Here is a 12,199-nt window from a genome sequence, read left to right as displayed (position 1 = left end):
TTCCACCGATTTCCAGGAAGCTGCTTCGAACAACAACAAGAACGCTTACGATCGGTTCCGAGAGTCCAACATGGAAAGCGTCAAGTATTCAACTCTGCGAGGGCAGCTGGACTTTGTCACTCATGATAAACCCGTGGACATATCGGAAGTGGAACCAGCAGCAGAGATAGTCAAACGATTTGCCACAGGTATGACTTTGCCACTTGCGAAAGTGCATTTTTTTTCTAAGACCTTGGTCAAACTATTTGACAAAAGGGTCCTATATCTTGGCAGTAATACTCATGATAAACCCGTGGACATATCGGAAGTGGAACCAGCAGCAGAGATAGTCAAACGATTTGCCACAGGTATGACTTTGCCACTTGTGAAAGTGCGTTTTTTTTTTTCTAAGACCTTGGTCAAACTAAAGGGTCCTATATCTTGGCAGTAAAAACAAGGTGTTAAATTAAGGATACAAATAAATCATGAATTATGTGTGCTAAAGCAATAGCCTCTTCACAACTTTGTGAGTTCTCAGTATTATACGTCTTTCATTTACTCAACCATCATATTTATCATCGCTCGTTTCTTTGACTTGTAATGCCGCCACTGGTCGCTACGCGATTAAAGTAGCTATTCAATTGTCCTCATGAGGCTGAGTTTACCCCGAACTCCAAGCACAGAGCCAAAAAAAACTTCGACCCGCGGGGAATTGAACCCGGGACCTCCGGTGTGCAAGCCAACTGTGATACCCAGTCCGGCCACAGAGGTTGCTTAAATTAGGCATACTATGTTAAAGAAGTCCTTTAACATCTAGTTATCGTGCTAATTGATATTTTCAGGCGCTATGAGTTTCGGATCAATCTCGATCGAAGCGCACACAACTCTCGCGAAAGCTATGAACAAGATCGGAGCCAAATCCAACACAGGAGAAGGAGGAGAAAATCCGGAACGATACCTAAGCAGTGGCGACGAAAACCAGAGATCTGCTATCAAACAGGTAACTGACTTACCGAACAAAGTGAGGTCTAAGCTTCACTCGACGATTTTGAAAATGTTCCTATAATGAAACAGGGCAAACTTTATCCTAAAACTTATTGTTTCTTGAGTTCTTTATTCACAGATCTTTTCCCCGTTTATGGTCTCCCGGTTAGACCATTTAGATTAGGATACTCTTCTAAGATTCTGGAAGTTCATTTACATGTGTTTATTTACAGGTGGCTTCTGGAAGATTTGGCGTGACCAGTTCCTATTTGGCACATGCTGATGACTTGCAAATCAAAATGGCACAAGGAGCTAAACCTGGCGAAGGAGGAGAACTGCCTGGATATAAGGTAAGGAGGGAACTCGTCTGGTATGCGGTAGAACGCGGGTTCGAATCCTTTAGGAAAAAAAAAAACAAAGTTGCTTAGAGCCTGATATGTATTACCGCAGTACCTGAAAAGTTTCCCCTAAAGCCGCGTTACCCGTCGCGAGTTCCATCCGATTTTTTCCCGAATGTTCTGTAGGCAATGCAATTTAAATCAGAGTGTTCCCACTACACACGACACGATTTTTTTCTCCCGAACGACACAAAATGTCCTTGTAGGCAATGTAATTTAAATGAGAGTGATTCCATTTACACACGACACGATTTTTTTCCGAACGGCAAGTAGGAACGGGCCACTTCACCACTGATGTTGGTTCATTCTGCCAGGATAAGTTAAATTCTATTCTAAGGACCTCTTCTTGTTTTCCAGGTAACCAAGGACATTGCGTCCACTCGGCACTCGGTTCCTGGCGTAGGTCTCATTTCGCCTCCTCCTCATCACGATATCTACTCGATTGAAGATCTGGCGGAGTTGATTTACGATTTGAAGTGTGCCAACCCCAACGCTCGTATCTCGGTCAAATTGGTGTCCGAAGTGGGTGTGGGAGTTGTAGCGTCTGGTGTAGCCAAGGTAAGAATAGAACGGTTGCATTTGGGTAAAAAATATTAATAAAAGGTGGATTCCTACTGAAAAGTTGTGAAAAATCCAAATCTGAAGTTAAAACTCCGAAAATATATCTTTATTACAACAAAAAATTAAGATTTTTCCTTGTGAACTAAAAAATAGCTTTACTAATGAAAGAATAACTAGTCTTTGAAACCATCTCGGGAGCAAACCATTATTGGAGATCACAGATTTAACTTAGCTTGGAAACTATTGATTGAAGTCGTCTAAGGTCAGCCATTCACTATCAGGTAGACCTGACAGTCGGACCTTTTCAGCCGTACCCTGATAGTGCGTGTGCTCATCAGGTCTCAGGTCTACCTGATAGTGTGTGGCTGGCCTAAGACGTTAACGACATCACAGATTAAACCAAATAGGAAAAATTAGTCCAGTAATGTGTGAACCTTCTAACACCTTTGACTTTGTTTCCCCCCGCAGGGTAAGGCTGAACACATTGTCATCTCCGGTCACGACGGAGGTACAGGGGCAAGTTCCTGGACCGGGATTAAGAACGCAGGTCTCCCGTGGGAACTGGGAGTGGCTGAAACCCATCAAGTATTGGCGCTCAACAATCTGAGATCTCGGGTAGTCCTGCAAGCGGATGGTCAAATTAGAACAGGTATGATGGACATTCTTCTTTCACTCCTTTCTTTTTTTTTTTTTTGCTTATTTTTTAAACGTTTTGTCCTTACTGCCTCTCTCTCTCTCTCCATTTCTTTCGTTCTTCCTTTCTTTCTTTTTCTTTCGCTCTCCCTCTCTTTTATTCATTATAGTGCGTCAACATTAGATAAGGTCAGTAAATATTGGGCACAGATTTCTGTTTTGTTCATTAATATTTATTCTTTAAAAGAAGAATTAGAACTCAAGTAGGTAGTACTGTGTCTTGGAGCAAAGGTTGCCAGATGTCAATTTTCAAATAACTATTCCTTTCTTTACTTGATTTCAGGTTTCGACGTTGTAGTGGCAGCCCTGCTGGGAGCTGACGAAATCGGTCTGAGTACCGCTCCCCTGATTACCATGGGCTGTACCATGATGAGGAAATGTCATCTGAATACTTGCCCGGTGGGTATTGCCACCCAAGATCCGGAACTGCGGAAGAAGTTTGCTGGAAAGCCCGAGCATGTGATTAATTATTTGTTCATGCTGGCAGAAGAGGTGAGTAGAGATTACCGTGCAGAAAGTCCCGGGTTTGATTACCCTTTAGTCTGGCTGGGGGACTTTAAACAGGAAGGAGACCAGCCGAGTCTGGTTTGGGGGACTTTAACCATGGAGGTAACGAGCCGGAAATTATCCTTGCTGAAGATATAGGAAAGGTTGAGTGCCAAGGGCATCCACTCGTACAATTTTTGTTATAGCCAAAACCGAATATCATCCCAAAGCAATCACCGTAGCTAGGGCTGATTAAGACGCAAGGGAAAAGGCGAAGAAAAAGAAGAAGAAGACGTTAAAACCAAACTAACGCAGATACTGATAAAAACCTTACAAGGGCATCCACTCGTACAATTTTTGTTATAGCCAAAACCGAATATCATCCCAAAGCAATCACCGTAGCTAGGGCTGATTAAGACGCTGACGATAAACACCGACCCCGTCTGAACAAGGGAAAAGGCGAAGAAAAAGACGTTAAAACCAAGCTAACGCAGATACTGATAAAAACCTTCTCTTGTATTAGGTTCGAACGCACATGGCCAAGCTGGGCATTCGCAAATTTGCTGATTTGGTGGGAAGAACCGATCTGCTGAAACCAAGAGAAGTTGGAGCCAATCCAAAAGCCAAGATGTTGAACTTCGCTTTCCTTTTGAAGAATGCTCTCCATATGAGACCTGGTGTTAATATTCGTGCTGGATCTGAAACTCAGGTAAGGAGAATTTTTTTCCTCAAAAATAAATAAATAACTAATAACTTGGAAAGATACTGGGACTACTATTACATATTAGGGTATGGGAGAATAAACCTTCTCAGGGTCGAATTGTGAAATTGAATCTTTTAAAGCAGACCAAAGATGGAAAAACAGAACCTTGACTAGTGATCGTTTTTCATTTTACAACCCTTAACCCAAAGGTATTATAAGTAAAGACCTGAGGTGATCAGGAGCTTTTTACTTTCCTTTTTAATAATTTGTATTTTCCAAAGATTCTGTTAGGCCAGCCACTCACTATCAGGTAGATCTGATCAGATGTCAGGTCTACCTGATAGAGTCAGTTCTGCCTGATAGTGTGTGTGCTCGTCAGGTGTACTTGATAGTGAGTGGCTGACTTTAGAATTAATTTAACTTTTATCTGGTCTTTTTTAATTGTATAAACTTATCCTTTGTTTTATTTCCCAGGACCATCAACTGGAGAAACGTTTAGACAACACTCTGATCCAGGAATGTGAGCCTGTCCTGTCTGGAAAAGTTCCCCGTATAGATCTGGAATACACGATCAATAACGAGTGCCGAGCTTTCACTGCAACTCTCAGCTATCACATCTCGATGTAAGTTTCCTAAATATCGGGTTTGTTAGTGGTTCTTTGTAGATTCGTGTAAGCTGAACTTATCCCTTGGGGCAGTTGCCCCTACACCTAAGCCTCAGAGTGGGATTTTTGTGTTCTCGAACAACCTTTGTGGCCGAGTGGGTATCACAATAGGCTTGCACACCGGAGGACCCGTGTTCGATGTTTTCGTATCTAATCCTTGTGAGGACAATTGACTAGCTTCTTCAATCAAGTAGCGACCAGTGGTGGCTTGTAATAAAGTGGTGTTCAAATAAAAGTTCAACTTTATTTTGAAATAAAAATGACATTTTTTTTTTTATATCTAGTGGTGGGCCGAACTACAGCCGGAGGACCCGTGTTCGATGTTTTCGTATCTAATCCTTGTGAGGACAATTGACTAGCTTCTTCAATCAAGTAGCGACCAGTGGTGGCCTGTAATAAAGTGGTGTTCAAATAAAAGTTCAACTTTATTTTGAAATAAAAATGACATTTTAAAAATATATCTAGAGGTGGGCCGAACTACATTGTTCAAATCATTAATCATTGACGCTTTTCGTGCTTTCAGCAAAACAAAAGAAGAAGGACTGCCGGAAAACAGCATCAATTTGAAGCTGACGGGATCAGCAGGACAAAGTTTCTGCGCTTTCTTGGTGCGCGGAGTTCATGTCACTTTGGAGGGAGATGCCAATGATTATGTTGGAAAGGTAAGGGAAGAAATAGAAACGTGCCCTTTTTTTGAAGAGGTCTGACAGAGGGAACTGTAACAACGGAGGTCTTTACGTTCCAAAAACGAAGAGAAGAGAAAGCCGCTGTTCCGAAAACGAACCATTGCTATTTAGGATAAAGTTGGCCCCGGGCGGGAATTGAACCCACGACCTAGAGTTTACAAGGCAGGCGCGCTACCCCTCAAGATACTAGGCTGGAGGGACTTGCCTTCAAGTACCTAACTCTGACGGATGAAGATTTTTTATATAATAGGAAAGTTTCTGCGCTTTCTTGGTGCGCGGAGTTCATGTCACTTTGGAGGGAGATGCCAATGATTATGTTGGAAAGGTAAGGGAAGAAATGGAAACGTGCCCTTTTTGAAGAGGTCTGACAGAGGGAACTGTAACAACGGAGGTCTTTACGTTCGAAAAACGAAGAGAAGAGAAAGCCGCTGTTCCGAAAACGAACTATTGCTATTTAGGATAAAGTTGGCCCCGGGCGGAAATTGAACCCACGACCTAGAGTTTACAAGGCAGGCGCGCTACCCCTCAAAATAACTAGACTTGCCTTCAAGTACCTAACTCTGACGGATAAAGATTTTTTATATATTAGGTATTATTTTTTTAAATAAATATTTATTTCATTCTTTTAACTCATAATATTTATCTCGTATTTTTAGGGTCTCTCAGGCGGAGAAATCATCATTTACCCGCCCAAGACTTCCACATTCGAATCTGACAAGAACGTCATCGTAGGCAATGTATGTCTGTACGGAGCCACTTCTGGGAAAGCTTTCTTCCGTGGTATTGCAGCCGAGAGGTTCTCTGTTAGGAATTCTGGAGCTGTGGCCGTGGTTGAGGTAAGTCAAATCCATGGTAATGGGCCCCTGAAGGGTCCAATTTGGTGAGAACCCCTAACTCCTTTTGAGCTTTTTTCAAATATGGCCCTAAATAACGGAACTTTGGTGTTAAATAACTTCCAACCCGTCCTTTTCTGGAAACCCGCCCCACAGACACTTTTGATCTACATATTCTATCGAATCTCTCTGGAAAGTCTGAGCGAGCTGAGGTAAAAGGTAAAGTCCTGAGAACCGCAAACTCCTTTTGAGATTTTTCCCAATATGGCTCTGAATAGCGAAACTTTGGCGTTGAACAACTTCCGAACCGTACAATTCTGAAAATCTAAAGTCCTGGTAAACGGGAGCCTTAGGGTGTGTTCACACATATTCGACCGGCCGTCGATAGATGTCGACTGAACCGTCCTCACTGCCTGGACAACATAGATTCACCTCTTCACCTCGTCGATCGACGGCCGGTCGACCATGTTTGGACACAGCTTAAAAAAGTTTCATAAGAAATAATGGTCCTATTCTCTTTCCAGGGTGTTGGAGATCATGGTTGTGAGTACATGACGGGAGGTTGTGCTGTTATTCTGGGACTGACGGGCAGAAACTTTGCCGCTGGCATGTCAGGAGGTATTGCATATGTGTTGGACGTTGATGGCTCTTTCGCAAAGTAAGTTTGGATTCCGGGAGTAATTATTCAGAAGCCACGACAATGAAAAAGAAAGCTCCTTTTTCTGTTTAACCTAACCCTATAATAACATTGTTCAGTCTGGCCACTGCTCAAATTGTGAAAGCTACTTTTTGCGTTTTATCTAACGGTATAATAACACTGACAATTCCTCGTTGTATTCCATTGACGTGCCTTCTGAACTAGAACCTATTTCGGTTTATTCTGAGTTTTCCAGACAAAACCTAAGAAGTTCTTTAGTTCTATCCAGTATTCTGACATTTCTAATCAATGTTTAATGTTCTATTCTCTTCCTTATTGCTCCAGGAAATGCAACATGGAGATGGTAGAGTTGCTCCCGTTGGAATTGCCTGAAGATCTGGATTATGTCAAATCCCTGCTTGTCGAATTCCACGAGAAAACCGAGTCGGAAATTGCCAAGAATTTGCTGCAAACTTGGCCCGCACCTGCGAAACAATTTGTCAAAGTAAGATTTATGAGGAGCTTTATTCGTTTTCTATCTAACTATTGATCATACCTTGGAAATGAGATTATTCGTTTTCGGAACAGTTGGCTTTCTTCTATAGCATAATTATTCTTGGAAATGAGACTATTCGTTTTCGGAACAGCTGGCTTTCTTCTACTCTATCCTCCTCTCTTCAATTTAGGGATGATAAGACCTCCGTTGTTAGAGTTCCCTTTATCAAACCTCTTCACATTATCATACGTTAAATAACTAACTAAAATAACACCAAAAACAACAACAACCAAAGTTACCTGTTACCTATAATAACCTTAAATTGTGTCCACATATAGTCGACCGGCCATCGATCGATGTCACAATTCATTCTGCCAGGATAAGTTAAATTCTATTCTAAGGACCTCTTCTTGTTTTCCAGGTAACCAAGGACATTGCGTCCACTCGGCACTCGGTTCCTGGCGTAGGTCTCATTTCGCCTCCTCCTCATCACGATATCTACTCGATTGAAGATCTGGCGGAGTTGATTTACGATTTGAAGTGTGCCAACCCCAACGCTCGTATCTCGGTCAAATTGGTGTCCGAAGTGGGTGTGGGAGTTGTAGCGTCTGGTGTAGCCAAGGTAAGAATAGAACGGTTGCATTTGGGTAAAAATTATTAATAAAAGGTGGATTCCTACTTAAAAAGTTGTGAAAAATCCAAATCTGAAGTTAAAACTCCGAAAATATGTCTTTAACGGTCAAATTGGTGTCCGAAGTGGGTGTGGGAGTTGTAGCGTCTGGTGTAGCCAAGGTAAGAATAGAACGGTTGCATTTGGGTAAAAAATATTAATAAAAGGTGGATTCCTACTGAAAAGTTGTGAAAAATCCAAATCTGAAGTTAAAACTCCGAAAATATATCTTTATTACAACAAAAAATTAAGATTTTTCCTTGTGAACTAAAAAATAGCTTTACTAATGAAAGAATAACTAGTCTTTGAAACCATCTCGGGAGCAAACCATTATTGGAGATCACAGATTTAACTTGGCTTGGAAACTACTGATTGAAGTCGTCTAAGGTCAGCCATTCACTATCAGGTAGACCTGACAGTCGGACCTTTTCAGCCGTACCCTGATAGTGCGTGTGCTCATCAGGTCTCAGGTCTACCTGATAGTGTGTGGCTGGCCTAAGACGTTAACGACATCACAGATTAAACCAGATAGGATAGGATAGTCCAGTAATGTGTGAACCTTCTAAAACCACCCAGTCGATCGTCTCATTCGAAATTCTACCCCAGCCGAATCCGAAACGAAGCCAGGATAACCCATGGCCCCAGTTCCCTCGTATTTTCAAAGTGGACTATGGACACGAAGAGGTTAAAGTGAAGCACAACCACGATCCCAGGGAGTTCTGTATTCTTTCTTCTACTCTATCCTCCTCTCTTCAATTTAGGGATGATAAGACCTCCGTTGTTAGAGTTCCCTTTATCAAACCTCTTCACATTATCATACGTTAAATAACTAACTAAAATAACACCAAAAACAACAACAACCAAAGTTACTTGTTACCTATAATAACCTTAAATTGTGTCCACATATAGTCGACCGGCCATCGATCGATGTCGACTGACACGTCCACACTGCCTCGACAACATAGATTTTCCTCGTCGATCGAGGACCAGTCGACTATGTTTGGACGCACCTTTATAACCAATACCTTACCGACCCATTTCTCTTCCAGGTCTTCCCATACGAATACCAGAGAGCGTTGAAACAGATCCTGGCTGAAGGAGTCGAGAACAAAGAGAAAGCCATCGAGTATACACCAGGCTTCAAGCTGTCCAATGTCAAAGATATTGAAGACGTCATGGGAGCTGATAAGAAGAAAGTTGACAGATCCATTGATAAAACGAGGTAAGTGAGACGGGTCCGATATAATAACACTATATTGAACATTTTATCCGCCAGCCTAGTTAGCTTGGTTGGTAGCGCGTCTGCCATGTAAGCGCTAGGCCACGGGTTCGATTCCCGCCCGGGGCAGATTTTATCCTGATGGGATAATGTTCTTTCTTGGAACGGCTGGCCTTCTCCTATCCTGTCTTCCTTCTCTCTTCGATTTCGGGACGATAAGACCTTAGTAGATACAGTTCCCTCTGTCAAACCTCTTTTTTTTTAAATAATAATAAACTCATTTCCCCCTCCACACCTGTTTGTTTGCAGAGGTTTCATAAAGTACAGCCGGGAGACCGCTCCGTACCGCCCGGCAGAGAAGCGACTGAAAGACTGGGATGAAATCTACGCCACCCAGCACGTACGCAAAGGTTTACGCATCCAGGCCGCAAGGTGTATGGAGTGTGGAGTCCCGTTCTGTCAGTCCTCGCATGGGTGTCCTCTGGGCAATATTATACCCAAGTGGAACGATCTGATCTACCACAACAACTGGAGTGAGGCCCTCAACCAGCTCCTGCAGACGAACAACTTCCCTGGTGAGTAGACTTGAGTTCGGGGGACCACTCTAAGGGTGGGTTTCACCAGCTTCTGTATTTTGAGTAAGGAGTTCTTGGACGACGGGAAGGGAAATGTAGCGGGGATCAAAACGGTGAAGGTGGAATGGACTAAGGATGCGACAGGACGGTGGAAGATGGATGAAGTGCCTAACTCTGAGAAGGTAAGTGGAGTTCTTCCATTTTTTATTGGACACAGTAACTTCTCTTTTCCAAACCCCTTCATAGCCTAATGGACTCCTAGTATGAAGGAAGTCCTGGTTGAAGTCCCGGTAGTGTCCAATTTTTTTCTCTCCCTCCCTCTCTAGGTATCAAAATCAAAGCACTGAATGACTCTTCCTGTTATCTCGCATATTTCAGATATTCAAATGTGATTTAGTTCTCCTAGCCATGGGTTTCCTAGGACCTGAGCGTTACATTGCCAATGAACTCGACTTAACGCTTGATCCCCGCTCCAACTACTCCACCGTAGAGAAGACCTATCTGACCACGGTACCTCGCGTGTACGCTGCTGGAGACTGTAGGAGAGGCCAATCTCTGGTAGTATGGGCAATCAGCGAGGGTCGTCAGGCTGCCCGAGAAATAGACTCCTTCCTCATGGGAACCTCAACCTTGCCCGACGTAGGCGGTGTTATAACGCCATACCAGAGCACTGGAGTTCTGCCCAAGGGATAAATTTCCGTGCCCGCAAAGCTTGCTGTTTTCCTTTGCTAGAGTTGAACTCTGGATGTCCTCAATGTGGTACTGTACAGATGAACGGATTAGCTAACTCCACTCTAATCTAAGGTTAGGCCTTGTAGCCAATGCTCCCTGATATATAGCTAGATTATTTAGCTTCATCCAAGATCCATGACCCCAGGTTACTCGTCCGGTGTCTGTAAGTATTACATTACGTTTTGTTTTGTACAGAGTACAGATATGCGTATTTCCTTCTCTCTTCTGTCAAACGTTCTGTTCTTCTACGTGATAATTATTCGGCTTCACATTGGAGAGCATGGAACTGTGAAACCGGGCATAAAACAGCACTTTGTTAGGCCCGCCACACACGTTACACTCACTAGCCCGCGCAGTCTAGGCCTCTCTATGGACCGGACTATGTGAGGCTGGGCCTTACACCTCTCTCTCTCTCTCTCTCTCTCTCTCTCTCTCTCTCTCTCTCTCTCTCTCTCTCTCTCTCTCTCCTCTCCTCTCCTCTCCTCTCCTCTCCCTACCTCCCTCCCTTCCCTGCGTTAGTCCATATTTCACATCTTATCATCATGATTTAGAAGCTAAGCAAAAACATATTTACCTATAGGTGCGAGTAGGTACGTGCCTGCTATCTATGTACCTAGTTGCATTAGCAGAGGATTTACGTCCCCACGCAATGTACTGCAACGTGAGCATATCAAAATTCATAATAAGTTAATAACATAAGCCATAAGGTATCCTATAGCAGGCCCGTATCCAAGATTTCAGCTAGGGGGGAGAGAATTCGTAGAGTGGCTTATTGGGGAGGTAGATGCTCGGAATTATAGGCCAATCAATAGTGTTAAGGTGTGTCTAAACATAGTCGATCGGCCGTCGTTCGATATCGACGATGAGATGAATCTATTCGTATGATTTTAATGTTTTTTTTTTCTGAAATGGTTTTCTTCATTTATCTTTTTTGATTGCAAGTGCCTGCAGGTTGCATTAGAAATTTGAACTGCTCGAACGTATGTTACTTTATGTATGCTACTGCTACCTTGTTATCTTACATACTCCTTAGTGCTCATACAGAAACTGTTGTAAAATTAAGTTTTGACTGTACTCGATGGTACAAGTCACTTCTTATTTAATCTCGTTTATGATTTATCTGCTGGACTGCACTTGTTTACTAAACTTCATAAGTCGTGTGATGTTTAGATCTACTAAAAGCTAAAAGTACGTGATATAAATTAGTAAAGCTACTTTTGCTTGGATGAGCACTAAAGTAATGACAAGCCTTTGACAAAAGAGAAATAAACATATTTTGTTGACAGGGCGCCCAGTCGATCGTCTCATTCGAAATTCTACCCCAGCCGAATCCGAAACGAAGCCAGGATAACCCATGGCCCCAGTTCCCTCGTATTTTGAAAGTGGACTATGGACACGAAGAGGTTAAAGTGAAGCACAACCACGATCCCAGGGAGTTCTGTATTTTTGAACTTCGCTTTCCTTTTGAAGAATGCTCTCCATATGAGACCTGGTGTTAATATTCGTGCTGGATCTGAAACTCAGGTAAGGAGAACTTTGTTTTGAATTTGATCGGACTTTTTTCTCCAAAAATAACTTGGATATAAAATGATATGGGTAGGTAGCCCTACAAATACTGTCACTGCGATTACTTATCAGGGGATGAGAGAATAAAACTTTCGGGGTCGAATTTTGAAATTGAATCTTAGCAGACCAAAGATGGAAAAACAAAACATGACTAGTGATCGTTTTTCATTTTGCAACCCTTGATCCCTTGAACCAAAGGTAAGTAGAAACCTGAGGTGATTAGGAGAGTTACCTTTTTAATGATTTGTAATTTTCAAAAGTTCTGCTAGAATTAATTTAATCTTGATTTTTTTCATAGAAACTTATCCTATGTTTT

General features: G+C 42.5%; 1 protein-coding gene across 1 annotated transcript in view; it reads left to right on the top strand.

The window, feature by feature from the left end:
• Positions 1-12,199, top strand: part of LOC103524615 (glutamate synthase 1 [NADH], chloroplastic) — a 44,143-nt gene that overhangs the window by 29,845 nt on the left and 2,099 nt on the right. Inside the window, exons 14-30 of the mRNA XM_026819972.1 lie at positions 17-188; positions 822-979; positions 1,197-1,313; positions 1,719-1,919; positions 2,391-2,571; positions 2,899-3,107; positions 3,625-3,810; positions 4,279-4,427; positions 4,993-5,131; positions 5,812-5,991; positions 6,513-6,646; positions 6,971-7,130; positions 8,841-9,013; positions 9,320-9,589; positions 9,635-9,767; positions 9,964-10,260; positions 11,788-11,841. Coding sequence (XP_026675773.1) covers positions 17-188; positions 822-979; positions 1,197-1,313; positions 1,719-1,919; positions 2,391-2,571; positions 2,899-3,107; positions 3,625-3,810; positions 4,279-4,427; positions 4,993-5,131; positions 5,812-5,991; positions 6,513-6,646; positions 6,971-7,130; positions 8,841-9,013; positions 9,320-9,589; positions 9,635-9,767; positions 9,964-10,260; positions 11,788-11,841 — 2,913 coding nt within the window. The remainder of the gene's footprint in view (positions 1-16; positions 189-821; positions 980-1,196; positions 1,314-1,718; positions 1,920-2,390; positions 2,572-2,898; positions 3,108-3,624; positions 3,811-4,278; positions 4,428-4,992; positions 5,132-5,811; positions 5,992-6,512; positions 6,647-6,970; positions 7,131-8,840; positions 9,014-9,319; positions 9,590-9,634; positions 9,768-9,963; positions 10,261-11,787; positions 11,842-12,199) is intronic.

Source organism: Diaphorina citri, unplaced genomic scaffold (genome assembly GCF_000475195.1).
Source record: "Diaphorina citri unplaced genomic scaffold, Diaci psyllid genome assembly version 1.1 scaffold108, whole genome shotgun sequence".
NCBI lineage: Eukaryota > Metazoa > Arthropoda > Insecta > Hemiptera > Psyllidae > Diaphorina > Diaphorina citri.
Note: the sequence above shows the minus strand (reverse complement) of the source record. Positions and strands in the feature narration are given on the sequence as shown.